This window comes from Rutilus rutilus, assembly GCF_951802725.1.
Source record: "Rutilus rutilus genome assembly, chromosome: 5".
NCBI lineage: Eukaryota > Metazoa > Chordata > Actinopteri > Cypriniformes > Leuciscidae > Rutilus > Rutilus rutilus.
The window spans coordinates 49,761,171-49,781,381 of record NC_140213.1 but is presented as its reverse complement, the minus strand read 5'-3'; the positions used below and the strand labels follow the sequence as shown (position 1 = coordinate 49,781,381).

Sequence of the window (20,211 nt, the reverse complement as noted above, 5' to 3'; positions counted from 1 at the left end):
GGAAAACTCAAAGGAAAAAGTTTTCCGTTTTAAGCGTATTGTTGTCGTGTAAACGTACACTTAGTGTGGACAAGGCCGGAGACTCTCGCTCATCACAGGCAAATAAAACGAAACCGAAACTCTTGCATGATGATGTTCTGTGTGTGTCTCCAGGTTTCAGGACGGTCCCGGCGTTCAGAGCCTGTCGATGTCTGAGCGTCACCTGGCGGAGCTGGAGGGCGAGACACTGCGCTTGTTCGGCCCCGGGGCCCTGGAGACGCTGGACCGATGCTGGGGCGTCCAGACGGCCTCGAGCGTCACCACCGTCTCCTTCAGATACATACACTTCGACTCCATCATCCCCACATTCCTGCGCATCCGCCTCAAATTCCCAAACCTCACGGTGAGGATCAGACCCTTATAGATACAGTCAAAGCTCAAATTATTCAGACACGGATATTTCTTCACTAGTGTGATCAGGACACTATAGTTCATTTATGTAAGTGAGGAGAGCAGAATAAAGTAAACTGTGACATATTACACCCAATAATTCTTCATTCAGAGACTACCAGTGACATTTGGGACAAAAAAAATAATTCGGACACTTTGAGCTGATCATGTTTTGCTGAAGTGTGTTTTCTTTAATTGCTAATGCTCTTTTTACACACAGACTGAACACAATGAAGCATTGCTTGGTGATTGGTTGAGCTAAACTGGTATTATCTAATTGTGTAGTTAAATTTAACAGCTGACAGATATTCACCATAATTCATGTGTGAGACAGTCTAACAGAAGGACGGACAAAACCAGTCAAATATCAACTGAGTTCTGCTCATATTTTATTACCATTGTCTAAACTATAGTGAATAAACTGATAATGTGAGAAATGTTGAAGGTCTGAATAAATTTTGGTTTGACTGTATATTTCAAACGGGTCATGAAATGCATTTTCAGATCTTTATATCATGTTTCTGGAGCTTTATTGCAGATGAACCAATGCAACCAAAACGTCAACGATGACATTTGTCAATGTCAATACTCCACATCGCCATAGTTCCCAATGCAAGATATGTAAAAGAACTGGCAGCATGTTGAGAATCATTAAAGGGATAGTTCACCCAAATATGTTTATTAATCGTTCCAAACCTGTAAGACATTCTTTCATCTTCAGAACACAAATTCATATCTTTTTGATGAAATCTGAGACATTTCTGCCCTCCGTTGACAGCTACTCAACTACCACTTCTTTGACGCTTCAAAAGAGATTGTAGAAATAATCCCTATGAATTAAGCGGTTTAATCCAAATTTTCTGGGAATGCAAAATCATTGAAATATCATTTCATTCAAACTTTTGCATTTCCCCGAGAAACTTTGCATTCACTCGCAAAATGTGATGGAAATAAGGTGGGAGCAAAAACTATATTTCAGTGCTTTTGTAAACAAGCACAAAGTTTATTGAGAAACGCAAAATTGCATTGAAATATAATTTTTCTTCCCATCTCATTTCATTCAAACTTTTTTGCTTTTCCCCAAGAAACTTTGCATTCTCTCGCAAAACATTTGTGATCAGTCATGCATTTGTAAATGTTTGTTCTTTAGATAGATATGCAGTTTTTGGAGGTGTAGATTTACATGTTATGGGGTGTGTACAGGAAAATTACCACGTCACAAATTAGCATAAATCCTGGCATTTCAGAAGGGTGGAAAACAAAAACTCGTATTTTAAAGAGGAACTTTAATCCTTTTTTATCCTCCATCTTCATCTTTCTTCAGTGTGTAATGTTGCTGTTTTATCATGAAAAGCTCCAGTTCTTCTCTATATCAGTGTCAGTGTTCCTGAACTCCTGAAACGCCTCCACTGTAGTCTTGAGTTTCTTCCGGGAACGAACACGTCACAATATTTCTCATTTAAATAATTAATATGCAGAATAAAGGGGCGGGGCCTGGTTGAGTTAGTTAGTAGTGTGTTAAACTGGTGGTTATGGTAAGGGGCGGGGCATTTCCCAAACACACTCGAAGCGCTCGACCAATCACAACACACTGATCCAGCCGACCAATCTTCATTTATCTTTGTAAAGAAACCTCATTGCTTAACTGGCTACTCTCTGCTGTCTCAGACGATGACATCACTTCCTGTCGGCCACCGTAACTTCTGTTGGTTGCAATTCACAACCTCACCACTAGATACTGCTAAAAATCACACCTTTAAATGTGTAAATATCAAGGATATTTTGGTTTTGCTGTCTTGACCTCTTTAACATGCACCTGTAATGATGGTGTTTCCGCCACAGCACCTGATGTTCATGGAGACGAGCATCACTCATCTTCCTCAGCTGTCGGCTCTGGCTCAGATCCGGCGTCTCGATCAGATCACCGTCCATCCGGAGGGCAATCCTGTGGTGCGACTGACGCTCTGGAGATCTTTCCTCATCTACAGACTTCAGCATCTCAACCTGCAGAAGATCAACGGCACGGAGGTCCGAGCAGCTCCGCCAACGTCACTCACTGCTGTGTATGACGAGTGTGTGTGTGTGTGTGATGATATATCTGTGTTTCAGGTGACTATGAATGACATCACGGCCTCCGAGTTGATGTTCGGGGCTCTTGGTCACGTCGCTGCGACCGAAACGCCACGCTGTCGCTTGCTTCTGCTGCTGGAGGAGTCCAGGTGTGTGACAGATTTAATTCTATAGAGCTTTATACGTGAAAGTGATTCTGTGTCTCTTTGGGATGATGCGACACAAGAAGCCGTTCACCTGCAGAACACACGCTTCTGGAGACACATATAGTCAAACCAAAAATTACCATTTTCTAAACGATAGCGAATAAACTGTGATAATGTGAGAAATGTTGAAGGTCTCTGAATAAATGTTGGTTTGTCTGTAGATCTGAAGTAGTGAGTTTAGGTATAAGGGAGCACAGCCAGTGTTTGATCTGTAGGAAAACATCAGTGCCTTGAATCTGATTGGCAACCAGTGCAGGTTTATGAGGAGAGGAGTGACGTGTGTCTCTTCGGCTTGATAAGCACACTCTTGCTGCAGCATCTGGATCAGTTGCAGAGGTTTGACAGATGCTGGAAGGAGAGAGCATTACAATAGTGCAGTCTGGATAGAACAAGAGCTTGGACTAGGAGTTGTGTAGCTCCGCTAAGATGGGCCTGATCCTCCTAATGTTGTGTAAGGCAAATCTGCAGGACCGAGCAGTTCTAGCAATGTGTTCTGTGAAGTTCAACCGATCATTAATCACAACTCCAAGGTTCCTGGCTATCCTGGATGGAGTTATGGTTGACAAACCTTGCTGAAAAGTTGTGATGAAGTGTTGGGTTGGCTGAGAACACGAGCAGTTCTGTCTTCACAAGGTTGAGTTGAAGGTGATGGTCCTTCATCCAGCAAGAAATATCAGTCAGGCTGAGATGTGAGCAGCTCACGTAGGATCATCAGGCTGGAATGAGAGGTAGAGTTGTGTGTCGTCAGTGTAACAGTGATGGGATAAACCATATTTCTGAATGACAGATCCCAGTGATGACATGTAGATGGAGAAGAGAAGCGGTCCCAGCACTGAGCCCTGAGGCACTCCAGTAGCTAGATGTTGGGTCTTAGACACCTCACCCCTCCATGACACCCTGAAGGACCTGTTGAAAGGGAAGACCTGAACCACTGGAGTGCTGTTCCTGAGATGCCCTTCATCATAAGGGAAGGAGGATCTGGTGGTGAACTGTGTTAAATGCAGCAGATCCCGCAGGATGGGAACTGAGGATTTGGAAGCTGCTCTTGAGTCTTCAATAACTGATAGCAGGGCCATCTCAGTTTATTTACGCTTCTGAACTGCCTGTGAAATACCTGTGTGTGTGGCAGGCCAGTGCATGTACAAGGCAGCTGCCATCCTTCAAGTGCTGTGTGTACGTGAGTGTGTACGTGTCCAGGATTATTTGAGCACTCCAGGACTTACAGTATTAAACAGCTTCTTCTTGTGCTGTTCAGCAAATTCTTTTCAGCCGTCTGCTGCTCCCTTCACGCCAGCACTGCAGAACCTGTCCAGTCCAGACTCAGAAGGTCCTAGATCACATAACCTCTTAAAATGATTTGAAAAAGACAAAACCTTCTTAGGGTTGTCAATGATCTCCTTATGGCCACTGACTCCGGCTCCACCAGTATTCTAATTCTTCTAGATAATTCCTCTGCATTCGACACAATCTCTCACAGTATTCTCATCTCACGACTCTCTGCTCTTGGTATTTCTGGATCTGCCCTATCCTGGTTCACCCAATTCCATTGTTACGCAGACGACACCCAACTATACATCCATTCTCAACGCAATGCTCCTTTCCCCTCAAATTCCATATCAGCTTGTATTGATGATATAAATGCTTGGATGACCAGTAATTTTCTCAAACTCAAAAACCTTGGTATAATCTTTGATTCCTCTCATTCCTTCCTTCCACACATCTCCTCACTCACTAAGTCTGCCTTCTTTCACCTTTGTAATATCACGCGCTTTGTCCATTTCTGAATATCAGCGATGCTGAGACCCTAGTTCACGCTTTCATCACTTCACGGCTTGACTACTGCAATTCTCTTTTTTATGGCTTACCCAATTCATCTATAAATAAGATCCAATATATTCAGAACTCCGCAGCTAGGGTCCTCACATACACAAAGAAATCTTCCCACATTACTCATTGTAGACTTCATTGGCTACCCGTACGCTTTCGTACTTAATACAAGATACTCCTTATCACATTCAAAGCACTCCATGGTGCTAGTTTGTCAAAGTAGTTCTTAAGACAAAGTGTTTCTGCAACTGGGCCCTGGAAAAGTCATGGGAATTATGAATAATGAAGTTTATTTAAATTTTTTTATTTCAGCATGGACTTCCTAAGTAAAACTATACTCCTACTGATCATTCAAAACACGTATTGTTCCCGCCACTCGTGTGTGTAGGAAGCGTCAGCTGCAGTTCCTGCTGGACGGTCGCGGTCGGAGAATCGGTCAGAGTCCAGAGGAACTGAAGGACAACGGCAAACATGCGGGAGACGGTCTGAGCCGAGCGCTCTTCAACTACCCCAGCCGAGTGTCCGACGGCCCTGAGGTGAGGCCAACGTTAAAAAAAAAAAAAATAATAATAATAATAAAAAATAAAAAAATATATATATACAAATTTTTTATTATATATATTTTTTATTTATTTAAATATCCGACAGCCCTGAGGTGAGGCCAACATTGTAAAATCTATGCTGAAAGAAAAATATGATACGAACATGACACAAAAAAAATTTTCATTCGGTTTTAATAGTAAAGATTGTAATGTGATTTTTTTCAATTTATTGATAACAATTGATAAGGAAAATACGACAAAAGTAAAGTTGATGTATGAAGCTTGTTTAAAAGCAAAATGGAAACAACAGTCAAGTTATGTGAATATTTTTTAATGAGTGACTAAGAGGATGACTTTATTGAAATATTTGTTGAAGGAAACATTATGATGAAGTACACAATGAACTGTGTTATGGGAGAAATATGAGTGAATGAATGTGTATTAAATTGTGTATTTCTTAAAGGTGCAGTGTGTAATATTTAGGAGGATCTGTTGACAGAAATGCAATATCATAAACATAACTATGTTCTCAGTGGTGTATAAAGATCTTACTTAATGAAACGTTATGTGTTTATTACCTTAGAATGAGGCATTTCTCTCTACACACACCGCGGGTCCGCTTACATCGGCTTGTTTCTACGGTGGCCCTGAACGGACAAACGCGTTTCGTCACTATGTTATTCTTCGTGCAAAGAAGCTCGCTAAAGTCAGCGAATAAAACACTGACACAATGATGAACAGGTGACAATAATATTTGCAATAACGTTGTTTTACTGAATAATTAGGTAAATCTAATTTCTTTATCTTTGTAAAGAAACCTCATTGTTTAACTGGCGACTCTCTGCTGTCTCAGACGACGACATCACTTCCTGTCGGCCACCGTAACTTCTGTTGGGTGCAATTCACAACATCACCACTAGATGCTGCTAAAAATCACACACTGCACCTTTAAAGGGAAATAACTTTTGTAATGCAAAAATGTTTTTAATGACGTGTTCTCTGCGTCTCAGGAGGAGGGCGATGTCTCTCGGCGCTCCGCGATGGTTCATCAGTATCTGCGAGGTCTGATCCACCGGGCCTCGAGTCACAGTGTGAAGGGAGAAACACTACAGAAGATCTGGCCTTCGCTGTTCGCCGAGCTCGTGAGAGACTGTGTGCTGGAGATGAGAGACACACAGGCGTTCAGACAGACGTGCCTCCAGCGGATCACAAACAGCAAATGACAGGCGTAGAGGTGTTTTAACTCGGCATCTGTCACCCCCCTTTGTGAGCGTAGACATGAAAATGCACTATAATTTAAAGGAGTAGTTCACATCAGAATTAAAATTTCCTGACAATTTACATTCCAAAATCCTGGAATGTTTTCCTTAAAAACCTTGATTTCTTTCCAGCTGAAGGAAGAAAGACATGAACATCTTGGATGACGTGGAGGAGAGTAAATAATCAGGGGATTTTAATTCTTAAGTGAACTAATCTTTTAAAAAACTTAAAATAAGGTTGGTCTCTTTTTAAAAGAAGACACTCAGATTACAGAAGTGAAAAAAGTTTGTTTACAGTAAAGCAAATGTACTGTAGTATTTATAAAAATATTTTATTGTAAAATTAGTTTAAAATCAAAGCCATATGTCTAGCCAAGTTGTGTTCCGAATTTGCGAAGTTAATATACATTTTTTTTTTAATGCGTTCTCCTGTCATAAATTTATATCAATTCTATTACAAAACAGATGCCAAATACAGAACATTGAGTCTTTCTAGCAATGTGTTTTTGTCAAGTTTGGTTATAAAATAGTGCAAACATGACTCCGCCCACTATGGGAGTGGTAAAACATGACTCTGCCCACTAGGGAGTGGTAAAACATGACTCCGCCCACTAGGAAGTGGTAAAACATGACTCTGCCCACTAGGGGGAGTGGTAAAATGTGACTCTGCCCGACTAGGGAGTGGTAAAACATGACTCCGCCCACTAGGGAGTGGTAAAACATGACTCTGCCCACTAGGGGGAGTGGTAAAATGTGACTCTGCCCGACTAGGGAGTGGTAAAACATGACCCCGCCCATTAGGGGGAGTGGTAAAACATGACTCCGCCCACTAGGGAGTGGTAAAACATGACTCTGCCCACTAGGGGGAGTGGTAAAACATGACTCCGCCCACTAGGGGGAGTGGTAAAACATTACTCCGCCCACTGGGGAGTGGTAAAACATGACTCTGCCCACTAGGGGGAGTGGTAAAATGTGACTCTGCCCACTAGGGAGTGGTAAAACATGACTCTGCCCACTAGGGGAGTGGTAAAATGTGACTCCGCCCACTAGGGGAGGAGCCAGCTGGAAGGTTTTAAAGTAGTATCGCAATTTCAAAGTGTTTTGAGTGTTTAATCTTTCGAGTGATAGTTTAGGGTGATTACTAAAACACGTGATGGGGAGAAAAGGCGAAGACTGAAGGGTCTCGGGTTGTACCTGAATGTACGTCACATGATCTCCTCTCCTGTGGGCCAGTAACGTCTCGTAATGGTGCTCCTGATTAACACACACTCTACACAGGTACATTCCAGGTGTGTTACGAACAACCCTCAGTCGAGTTTCCTTCAGTTCTCTGAACGACTATAAACATGTCAAGATTCTCTTCAAACCTGCGTGCAGAAACTCATCATCATCATCATCAGTCGAGTCTTCGCTGAATGGAAGTGTTTGCGTTCAGGTGTGTTGCAGATCTGTCTCTCTAATGCCTGTCGCTTCTCCATACTGAATGTCCTTCACAAGCACTGATTTATGTTTTGTACTTTACTGGTTATTAAAAAGAGAAAATGTGAAAACATTTTGATTGACCTGAAACTGATCATGTTGTTCGCCTTTATTTGAGCAGACAAAGAACACATTTTGTATGTGCAAAGACAGCCTGATAATGATGTGCCAATTAACTATTATTATTATTATTTAACAAATATCTGCCAGTGGAGTCAGAATAAATATTGTTTTCCATTTAAATTAAGATTTTTCTGACCCCAGTGGAGATATTAGTTCTTGTTTTAAGCACAAACTCCCTTTAATTTTAGCAATTTTATCAGTGAACAAGTCGCTTCTCCAGTAAATGTGTCTTGATTTAAGAATGTTTAGATATTAGTGCTGGAAAACGAGGCAGAAACTCTGAGGAAGAACATCATGTTTCGCGGTGTAATCCAGTCAACTCGTCTGAACTGAAGCGATCTGTGCAAATGTGTTCCTGAATCAACATCTTTTGTCCTGAAACATTCCTGACAAACATTAACTCCGGCTCAAATCAAAGTGAAATGAAAGATGGATGAGTGTTGTTTCAGCCCCAACCAAACCCTGGCGTCTGATTGGCTGACAGGAACAGTGAACAGAGGATCAGATTGAAAGAGGAGAGGTTACTCCTCCTGAGCTGGAGATGATCTATAAAAGATCCTGTTTAATTAAACCTGAATCCTCAAATCTCCTGAAACCTTTGAAACTCTGCAGAAGAACTGAAGTCCCGCTGTAGCTGTAACACTCATCTTTATCACCAAAATGAAATATTTAAATGTCAAAAAAATCTTCATGCCTTAAAATATCTTGAATGTAACTCGACACCCTTGCCACATTTAGTATGCGCGGAGCTATGAATATGCAAATGAGCCCCGCCTCCACTCACTCACTCAGCTCAGAGATCCACTGGTTGACGACTTCAGTTACGATTACTCCAGTCTTCAGTGTCACGTGATCCTTCAGAAATCATTCTAATATGATGATTTGATGCTCAAGAAACATTTATGATTATTATCAGTGTCGAAAACAGTTATTTACATTTTTATTTTATGAATAGAAAGTTCAAAAGAACAGCATTTATCTGAAATAGAAAGCTTTTGTAACATTAAACACTACTGTTCAAAAGTTTTGGATCAGTAAGAATTTTTTTTTGGGGGGGGGGGGGGGGGGGACTTTTATTCATCAAGGATGCATTTAATTGATCAAAAGTGACAGTATGTTACAGTTAAAGTTACAGTTTCAAAAACATTAAAAATCTTACTGAACGAAAACTTTTGACCAGCAGTGTAACTTATATTTAAATAAACAGTGCAACAAATTAGAACATGTGTGAATTTGATACCACACACACACACACACACACACACACACACACTCTCTCTCTCGCTCTCTCTCTCTCTCTCTCTCTCTCTCTCTCTCGCTCTCTCTCTCTCTCTCTCTCTGATACACACACTCACACTCTCTCTCACTCTCACTCTCTCTCTCTCTCTCTCTCTGATACACACACTCACACTCTCTCTCACTCTCACTCTCTCAGGTGGCGCGCCGCGCGCACTCGCTCTGTCTCTATCCGAGCGCTTGGTTTCTTCGCGGATGTGTGTGTGACGGAGAAACTTTTACAGGACTGGAAACACAGTGTCTGAATGCGACTGACAGTTATTAATGATGGAGATTATTGGTAACGAGAGACGCGCGAGCTGCGGGAATAGTGAACGCGCCGGATCACGCGCGTCAGGACGCGTCACACACCAACACTTTCTCCATTAGAACAGCTGGAGCTCAACGGGTACTTCACTATTACCACACCTTTACCACACTATTACTGCACTCACTCTTACATATATACTACATATGTTAATAAATCATTGCTGCCTGTATTCATGTTTTGCGATATTTTCACGGCACTAAAGAAATGGAGGCATTTCCACCAAAGTGTTAATACCATGGTACTTATGTTACTAACTTACAGCCTTCATTTAATACATGTACACTACCAGTCAAAAGTTTTGGATCGGTAAGATTTTTAATGTTTTTAAAAGAAGTCTCTTCTGCTCACCAAGGCAACATATGACTGTATTCTATTTTAATAATTGTTTTCATTTTAAAATCTTACCGATCTAAAACCTTTGACTGGCAGTGTAACTGTAACTCATGTAATATCTCATACTGTAATATCACTCAAACCTTCATGTCTCATTATTACTGACTCTCGTGCACTTGAATGCAGCAGCTGCAGTGTTTCTGTCACAGAGGTCACAGGTCGGGTCAAAGGTTAACTGAGGACTAATACTGAACTTGAGTGACATCTGACGACATGCACAGGTGTGTGTGTGTGTGTGTGTGTGTGTGTGTGTGTGTCCAGGTGCAGTGCTGCGGTCAGGCTTCAGGATGAGAGCCACTCTGAACATCAGGTGAGGAACACAGATCAGCTGTTCCAGTGAGACGTTTGCATTGTTTACTTGCAATAATGTAATCTTGTGTTTGCAGTGTCGCTGTGATCCTGTGGCCGATCTTCATTTGTCTTCACACACACAACCAGAGGAAGGTATTCATGTTTAGCCGTTTTTTGCCTCATAATACAAACCAATGAATGCAGATCATTGCAATGAGTCTCAAACTCAAAGACAACATGATTCACACACACACACACACACACTCACTCACTCACTCACTCACTCACTCACTCACACACACACACACACACACACACACACACACACACACACACACACACACTCACTCACTCACTCACACACACACACACACACACACACTCACACACACACACACACACTCACTCACTCACTCACTCACACACACACACACACACACACACACACACACACACACACACACACACACACACACACACACACACTCACTCACTCACTCACACACACACACACACACACACACACACTCACTCACGCACGCACGCACGCACGCACGCACGCACGCACACACACACACACACACACACACACACACACACACACTCAGCTGATCTCCAGCTGTCTGACCTCTCGCTGACCCTGAGGATGACCAGGTCACGCCCTCTGCCCTCTGATTGGCTGTCAGCTGTTGATTGACAGCTCTCGTCCTGCTGACGAGATCTGGCTCTTCTACTGTCATTATCAAACTACTCGGGGTGTAACAATATATCGAGTCACAATATATCGCAACACAAAAATGCAACAATATGTATAGTGTATAGTTCACCTAAAATAAGAATTACTGTGTGAGAAAAAATTCTAGTTTTCACAGTTTTAGTGTCAGAACTACATTAAACTACTATATTTAATGTTGAATATAATGTATAATAATGCAATGGGGGAATATCTGTGGCTCCTGATAATGCCAGATGTCTGATGTTACCAGTAAAAAGTGGCCGACATTATTTTAAATATATCTAGTCAGTGTCAGAGTGCAAACATATTCATCTACAATAATTCAGTATTTTCAGCTTCATCTTCAGAATCATGAATATTGTAATTCTGGTGTCTCTATTGTCCTGTGCTTTGGGTTTCAGCACCAAGTCCAAGAATATTCATTTACACACACAAAGTAATATCAAATTTAGCATTTTAATCAACAGTAAATGTTTTGTTAACCATTTATCAGATGTCTTGGAGTATCGCAATAATATCGTATCATGAGTTCAGTATCGTGATATGTATCGAATCGTGACATGAGGGCATCGTTACACCCCTACGAACTACATCTCAGTTTTGTTCTTGTTTATTTCCTCTTTACGTGCTCAGATGCAGTCTGATCCGCTGACTGGTTCTGCTGGAGATCTCACTGGTTCTGATGGAGCGGGGTCAGGGTCGAGGTCGTGGAGCTCCTGGGGTTCATGGGGTTCGTGTTCGCTCTCCTGCGGTGGAGGAGTTCAGGAACGGGTCAGAGTCTGTCGGGTCGATCCCAGCGGATCAACACCAGGCCAGAGACATGGTCTCAGACATGGATGGAGGTTTGGCATCGTCTTCATCGGTTCAAAACTAATTCACACGCTTTTTCATCAGTTGAACCACTTTAGGCTTAAATATTTAATAGCCCCCCTGAGATTTAAACAAGATGTAAAATAAGTCTCTGATGTCCCCAGAGTGTGTGTGTGAAGTTTCAGCTCAAAATACCCCACAGATATTTATATAGCATGTTAAAATCGTCACTTTTGAGGGTGAGTAAAAACACACCGTTTTTGTGTGTGTCCCTTTAAATGCAAATGAGCTGCTGCTCCCGGCACAGAGGGCGGAGCTTCAAGAGCTTGTGTGTGTGTGTGTGTGTGTGTGTGTGTGTGTGTGTGTGTGTGTGTGTGTGTGTGTGTGTGTGTGTGTTTCGAAAACAAACATTTAAAAACTTTTAGCCTTTTATGTTCAAACCGGATTCAGACAAAGATGGAGAGACTCAAGAAGTGACAACATGTAGAAGCAACAGGACATTTCTGAATAGTTAGTTGATGAATTTATGAAGCTTATGTGGAGTTAACTATCTTCTAGTCATTGATTAGCATATTCTGTCTTGATAATCTATAAATCGCGTTCCCGGGGGGCGGGGTTTATGTAAATTTTAGGGTTAGTGATGTCACTAACCCGTGAAGAAGCTCAGGGACTACAATGACCAGCCGTTTGTTGTGTGATTGCAGTTTGAAATGCAATTTGACATTTCATTTTATATCATAATTCATTTAGACACAATGAACAAAGACTCTACTGCTAATGAAAATAGATACTTTAAAAAAAAAAGTTGTTCACAGGTGAGTTCAATCTTTACAAGAACCAATTAAAACTACAAGTTACAATACAAATATTGATGTCTTGAATTCTTCACTTTCAAATGTCAAATCCTCTCAGGTTGTTCTTTTGGCAGATTATTAGTGAAATGCTGTAAGCGTCTGTCGCACAGATGTTGTAAACTCTGTGAATGTGAATGTAAATAAAGTGAACCTCAAATGCACGTTAAACTTTCGCAGTTTGTGAGAAGAATCATTTGCTGTGAACCGAAGCTGCACTCGTGTAAATAAACTGATCTGATATTCGCGATATGATAAGATCGGTTGCTATTTTGATTTATTGTGAAAACTTTGTTTATTTTAATTGTACATTTGATTTAATTAATTATTAGATTTTCATCAACTCACAAACCTCTATTTGCCAAACCAGTTGATATTGATGATTGTTTGCTTGATTTGATCACGTCCACTGGTGCAACATGAGGTGATTAACACCAGTTTAGGAGTTATTACCTAAGTAGAATCGCGTGGGATAAGAGCATCTGCTAAATGAGTAAATGTACTTTTCTCTTTCTCTATATATTTTTTCTCTGTTGAAGAAAAGCAAACAGTGGCATCAGTCCAGGGACGTACGGATACGGCAGGATTTCATACGTAACGCCTCTACTGAAAGATTCTGGCCGAACATCCCAAAACAAACGGAGACGGTCGCCATTAAACGTCCCGCACCAGAGTTACAGGACTCAAGGTAGAGACGTCGTCCATCAGAACCGGCGCTCTCACACACCGGCAGTGCAGAACCGAGCGTACGGCGCGGTACCGAACGCCTCCTGCCCCGGAGCCCAGAACCAGCACCGGATCTGCAACACCACGGTAACATCTGCAGAAACACTACTTTCACACAACATTTAACCCTGGTTAACATCATCATTAACCCCAGGAACAGGGCACTTTTAACTCTTGAGGGTGTGTTCACTGTTCACACTTGGCAGGTTTGGTTTGAATAAAATTAACTTTGGTGCAGTTCGACTGAAATATGAACGCAACACGGACCAAACACATCTAAACGAATCATAAACAGGACATGATGTCATGAGATCAGAATCAAAATTAGAATCTTTATTTGTCATTATACAAAAGAGTAGAGCGAAATTATATGCAGTCTTATTCAGCGCTTCAATCTCCCACTATGTGCACAAAAAACAACAAAAAACATTTCTCCTAGGTAACAAATTTTACAAACAAGTGAAGATAGTAAACAGTTAACTGCAATGTGTATATATATATATATAAACGGAGGGTTCCATCAGACGCTTCACATGTAAAACTTTAAAGGGTTCCGTCAGTCGCTTCATATGTAAAACATTAAAGGGTTCCATCAGGCACTTCATATGTAGAATCTTAAAGGGTTCCATCAGATGCTTCACATGTAAAACATTAAAGGGTTCCATCAGACACTTCATATGTAGAACCTTAAAGGGTTCCATCAGGCGCTTCACATGTAAAACATTAAAGGGTTCCATCAGTCCAGTCGCTTCATATGTAGAATCTTAAAGGGTTCCATCAGGCGCTTCACATGAAGAATCTTAAAGGGTTCCGTCAGTCGCTTCATATGTAAAACATTAAAGGGTTCCATCAGACGCTTCACATGTAAAACATTAAAGGGTTCCATCAGGCACTTCATATGTAGAATCTTAAAGGGTTCCGTCGGTCGCTTCATATGTAGAACCTTAAAGGGTTCCATCAGACGCTTCACATGTAAAACATTAAAGGGTTCCATCAGGCGCTTCACATGAAGAATCTTAAAGGGTTCCGTCAGTCGCTTCATATGTAGAACCTTAAAGGGTTCCATCAGATGCTTCACATGTAAAACATTAAAGGGTTCCATCAGTCCAGTCGCTTCATATGTAGAATCTTAAAGGGTTCCATCAGTCCAGTCGCTTCATATGTAGAACCTTAAAGGGTTCCATCAGGCGCTTCATATGTTGAACATTAAAGGGTTCCATCAGTCCAGTCGCTTCATATGTAGAACCTCAAAGGGTTCCATCAGTCGCTTCATATGTAGAACCTTAAGGGGTTCCGTCAGACACTTCACATTTAGAACCTTAAAGGGTTCCATTAGGCGCTTCATATGTAGAACCTTAAAGGGTTCCGTCAGGCGCTTCATATGTAGAACCTTAAAGGGTTCCGTCAGACACTTCACATTTAGAACCTTAAAGGGTTCCATTAGGCGCTTCATATGTAGAACCTTAAAGGGTTCCGTCAGGCGCTTCATTTGTAGAACCTTAAAGGGTTCCGTCAGACACTTCACATTTAGAACCTTAAAGGGTTCCATCAGGCGCTTCACATGTAGAACCTTAAAGGAATTCACATCCTCTGACTCGGATTTATGCATTTTTATTTTATTTTTTTATTTTAGCAACACTGTTAATGCCAAAATGAATCTGCAGCAGTCATGTCACAAGAGGGAGCTCACAGTCTAATCCCAGTTTACAACTTGTAATTACAAGTTCTACGAGGACGAGAACACTTTTTACAAATCTTAATTTCGCATTTATGGTAATTACAACATGGTGTGAATGCACCTTTATTTAAAAGAACGTTACGTAGAACGTAAAGTTTAGTTTCAGCATTTGACAAACTGATGCTGTATAAAAACACTGAAAAGATGGAAGATTTACTCGCAACACTTAAGACTTTAATATGGCGAAAGAGATCTGTAAAAAAAGAATGTGTGGGTGTGTTTCTGAATTCTCAGGCCTGTCCGTCATCCAGCAGACCAATCAGAGACGTGCAGTGCTCCTCCTTCAACACGCAGCGCTTCATGGGGAGACTTTACCAGTGGGAACCTTTTCATGACGGTGAGCAGATTCTTTGAGTTCAGGTGATGGAATGATTTTATTTAGATATCAATGTTTCAACATTTGGTAGATCTCCTATGCTTTATTATTACACTATATAAGACTATATAAGTCAGTACATTTTTATTCATCAAGGAAGCATTAAATTGATCAAAAGTGACAGTAAAGACATTTATAATGTTACAAAAGATTCTATTTCAAATAAATGCTGTTCTTTTAAACTTTCTATTTGTGTTTCACGGTTTCCAAACAAATCTGTTTTCAACACTGATAATAATGATAAATGTTTCTTGAGCATCAAATCATCATATTGGAATGATTTCTGAAGGATCATGTGACACTGAAGACTGGAGTAATGAAGAATGAAATTTAATATTTCTATATAATTAAACTAAATTAAAGCTAAATAGCCTAAATCTCTTTTTTGGCAGAATCATTTTTGTTACCCGAAGGAAAAACATCCTGAATGATACAGATATTTGTGCTGTTTACTCTAATGATCATGTTGCAATTAAAGTTAGTCATATTTCAGTGAGTTAATAATTTGTGCTTCAGGAGATTTTCCCGGCGTGTCGGATCCTGTGGAACAGCGAATGTTTTCGGATTTGTGAACTTTGATGCTGCGCCAGTATTTGATTCATGGTCACGTACGTTTATGGTTTGTGTGGAATATTCTCATATCCCACAGGCTGCAGATTAGCTGACAATGAATTCATGCCAAAGTTTTATGTTTTTGTCTTCATGACACAAACTAGTGTATTTTCACCACAGCAAACAGGGAACGTTCTCTCAAAGTTATAAACAAACGTTCTTCCAGCAACGTTAATAAAACGTTCATTTAAAGTCATCTGCCCTTTAATAACGTTCTCAAAACATCAGCACAAAAACATTATTTACACATCACACATGGAATGTTTTTCTGAAACTTTTGAGGTGGATGTTTTCAAATGTTACTTGTTTCAGAGAACATTCAAAAGTAACGTTCCCATAATGTTTGAAGAATGATACCCATGAACATTCAGAAATAAAGTTGTCATAACTTCTAGGGTGTTTTTCAGACTGGTTCTGGTTCATCGTGTGTCTTTGCTGTCCTCTTGTGGCCGCTCTGTATCATTACAAGCATCGGATGGTGTTCTCATTAGTACTAGACATCAGTGATTTGAACAAACTCGAAAACTAAGTATTAAACTTTGTGCGGCTCTAAACTTCTGTGTGATGAAATGTTTCCTTGGCAGTCTCTGAATGATTGTGTGTTTAGAAGGGGTGTACTGATACCCTCATGTCACGATACCATATTATTGTGATACTCCAAGACAAATGGTAAACAAAAAATGAACTGTTGATTAAAATGCTAAATTTGATATTACATTGTGACTGTAAATGAATAGTCTTGGACTTGGTGCTGAAACCCAAAGCACAGGACAATAGAGACACCAGAATTACAATATTCATGATTCTGAAGATGAAAATACTGAATTATTTTAGACAAATGTTTGCACTCTGTCACTGACTAGATATATTTAAAATAATGTCGGCCTTTTTACCGGTAACATCAGATGTTTGGCATTATCAGGACCCACAAATATTCCCCCATTGCATTATTATACATTATATTCAACGCTAGGCTATATATAATAGTTTAATGTAGTACTGACACTAAAACTCTGAAAACTTGATTTTTGTTTCTCACACAAAAGTAATTTTGGTCATTTTTATTTTGGGTGAACTATACACAATACATATTGTCACTCTCCACGATACATATTGTTGCAATTTTGTATTGCAATATATTTCGACACGATATAGGGCCCTATCATACACCCAGGCGTAATGTAAGTGTGTTTTGCTAGTTTCAGCCTGACGCCGTTTTCATTTTCACGTCCTGCGCACGTTGTTTAAATAAACTAATAAAAATGTTGCTCTAAAGTCAATGGCGCAGTATTTTTTTGTTTTGTTAAAGATCGCGTTAGTAATGCGCGCCTATAGGCGGGTCCACAACACGCAACACTTTGTCCTGTAGAAGGTCTGGTTGTGCTTTAACCTCGTGCACGAGCAGATCCGTTTCCTCGCTAGAGAGCCTTCAGTTTTTCCGCTTGCGAATTCCTCCATGTAAATATTGCACATTACTTCCAAAACACACCCTATACTCATTACCATAATAGAGACAAAACACACTATTACTCATTAAGAGAATAGGTCGGACCCTTTTAGACCAGCACCGGGAGCGCCGACCATTTTTAATTTTCAGTCTTGAGGCACTAGAGAGTAATCTCGACGGCACTCGCAAGAAAATGCATAAGTAGCCTAGCTACATAATCAAATTCACAAATATTACACCATTTAAACATTATTCAAATACATAGGCTACAGATAATACAAATAATGCACTTGTTTGTTCACAGTTTGAACATTCTTGTTTCCATTTGTTTAATTTCAAGATCTGAGGTGAATTATCCATTGTTGCTTTTACAGCTACAAAGCTGGAGCACTAAATGATATTCAGAGTCACATTACACGCTTTTAACATTAAATAAAGCACATAAACAGTACCTGAGATTATAATCGCCACACTTTGTCAGCTTGTGTGCCCTGAAGAAGGCCCCATGCCGCTACGCGTGGGCATTTTAAAGTTGTCCGTTTAGGACATGTCATTTCTTTAATAAAGACATTTTAACTAAGGAGTGCCTCGGCTACCAGAGATTTTTTCTCCACACTGCGCCACACTTTGTGTTTGTTGTTCCAGCGCGACGTCGCAGAAAAATAGAAACCGTTTCTACAATAGAATCGTCGCGTGTCGCCGTCGCGGCTGGTTAGGACAGACTCTGATTAACATGGAGAAGAACCTTTTATCGCGCGTCGCGGCGTCGTGTGTTAGGACACGATGTTAGATCCTTAAAATACGGCCCTTAATGTTACACGCTAGTGTTTAGTCTCTCTTCTGTCCGCGTGTCTCATGATGAACGTGTTTATGGTGTGTTTGCTCAGTGTCCAGTGATCAGGCCTGTGAGCTCAACTGTCGGGCCGTCGGCTTCAGGTTCTACGTCCGTCAGTCGGAGCGAGTCGTCGACGGGACTCCCTGTGGACACAACGAGACATCGGTGTGTGTGGCGGGAAAGTGTCAGGTAGGAATCAGGAATTTGCTGCATTATTGTGCGTCCAGACGTGATATATTGCATTTATTAATGAGTAGCATACTTGTTGCACAGTGCACACTGCTTCAGATAAGCACATTAGTGGCTGCAGTGCTGCATTGTAGGCTATGATTTGGGTTTGTAGTGTAGATCATTTACAGCTACACCTCCTACTGTAATCCCATCCTCATTACTGTGAGGCAAATACTGATATGATACTCAGTTTGTAAAGTATGCCATGATAGTGTTTGTTTTACTAAATGCTGCTTTTGGCAACACTTCATTTTACAGTGTTGCACGTTACATGCACAGTAAATTATGCATAATTACATGATGCAACTCACCCTAATCCAGCGTTTAATGTTGTTTATGTGTCTATGTGGTGTTTTTAATATGCTTTAAGACAAAGCATGTGTAAATTCATAAGTCGATACCATTGCTGAGTATTTTCTCCTTAAAACTGCAGTGAACCAAAGACAGTCTCAAACACACGCTTTGAAATCGCTGGTGTTTCTGACGTCACAAACTACCTTGTAACCAATCAGATCAACGTGTGATCGTCAACCAGTGGATCTCTGAGCTGAGTGAGTGAGTGAGTGGAGGCGGGGCTCATTTGCATATTCATAGAAGCGTGCATACTAAATGAGGCGAGGGTGTCGAGTTACAGTCACGATATTTTAAGGCATGAAGAATATTTTTTCAAGAAGAAAACGTTTAAATATGTCATTTTGGTGATCAAAGATGAGTTTTAAGGGATAAAATGATCGACTACAGGGGGACTTTTGATTTTGACATTAAATATAATGAGTTTACATAAATATTTAAGACTTATAAATATATAAGTTTGATCCTAATTGAGTCTAACAGCATGTTAAAGGTGTTTTAGTCACATGTTGATAACAGTCGATCAGAAGCTCTTCTCTTGCAGAGGAATACTCTGTCTGATCTTCCGATCTCTGTTATTCACACATGCTTTAATTACCCAGAGTTCAGAGCGTTCTGCATGTAAAGACGGTCAGACGCACAACAGTTGCCAAAGGATCTTTTGTGTTTGTGAGTGAATTAGCCACGCTCGAATCCGCCTGTCGTTCCAGCTGTGCTTTTTTCAGACATGTCACTTCAACAAATCCTGCAGAAACGAGATGTAACAGACGCCGGAATAACAAGCTGCACGTGCACGTGTCAGACGCGACTGTCTGAGGAGGTTAAAGGGGTGGTTGATTATGATTTCACTTTTCTAACTTTAGTTAGTGTGTAATGTTGCTGTTTGAGCATAAACAACATCTGCAAAGTTACTATGCTCAAAGTTCAAAGCAAAGGGAGATATTTTCTTTTACAGAAATCGACTACAACAACGGCTGGTAGGGACTACAACAAGCTTCTTCACGGGTTAATGACATCATTAAACCTAAAATGTACATAAACCCCGCCCCCGGAAATGCGATTTATAGATTATTATGACAGAATATGCTAATCAATGACTAGAAGATAGTTAACTCCACATAAGCTTCATAAATTCATCAACTAACCATTCAGAAATGTCCTGTTGCTTCTACTTGTTGTCACTTCTTCTTGAGTCTCTCCATCTTTGTCTGACTCCGGTTTGAACATAAAAGGCTAAACGTTTTTGAAATTTTCAGTGCATGTGTGTGAGGGA

The 20,211-nt window shown here is 40.6% G+C and overlaps 2 protein-coding genes across 4 annotated transcripts in view; both read left to right on the top strand.

Moving 5' to 3' along the window:
- Positions 1–7,902, top strand: part of lrrc49 (leucine rich repeat containing 49) — a 29,980-nt gene extending 22,078 nt beyond the window's left edge. For both annotated transcript variants that reach the window (XM_084410112.1, XM_084410113.1), the window contains exons 14-18: positions 154–382; positions 2,272–2,457; positions 2,539–2,648; positions 4,921–5,068; positions 6,085–7,902. In XM_084410112.1, the coding sequence (XP_084266238.1) occupies positions 154–382; positions 2,272–2,457; positions 2,539–2,648; positions 4,921–5,068; positions 6,085–6,297 (886 nt within the window). In that variant the 3' untranslated portion in view covers positions 6,298–7,902. The remainder of the gene's footprint in view (positions 1–153; positions 383–2,271; positions 2,458–2,538; positions 2,649–4,920; positions 5,069–6,084) is intronic.
- A 1,560-nt stretch (positions 7,903–9,462) lies between these two features.
- The window catches only part of thsd4 (thrombospondin type 1 domain containing 4), a 40,615-nt gene continuing 29,866 nt past the window's right edge, over positions 9,463–20,211 (top strand). The window contains exons 1-7 of one of the 2 annotated variants that reach the window (XR_014627435.1): positions 9,463–9,619; positions 10,196–10,244; positions 10,321–10,378; positions 11,595–11,803; positions 13,162–13,435; positions 15,321–15,423; positions 18,409–18,545. Coding sequence is in view for 1 of the 2 variants with exons in the window: in XM_084409285.1 (XP_084265411.1) it covers positions 15,387–15,423; positions 18,409–18,545 (174 nt within the window). In the remaining variant the exon portion in view is untranslated. Of the gene's footprint in view, positions 9,620–10,195; positions 10,245–10,320; positions 10,379–11,594; positions 11,804–13,161; positions 13,436–15,320; positions 15,424–18,408; positions 18,546–20,211 lie in introns of those variants that run through there. The other variant, XM_084409285.1, reaches the window with a different exon arrangement.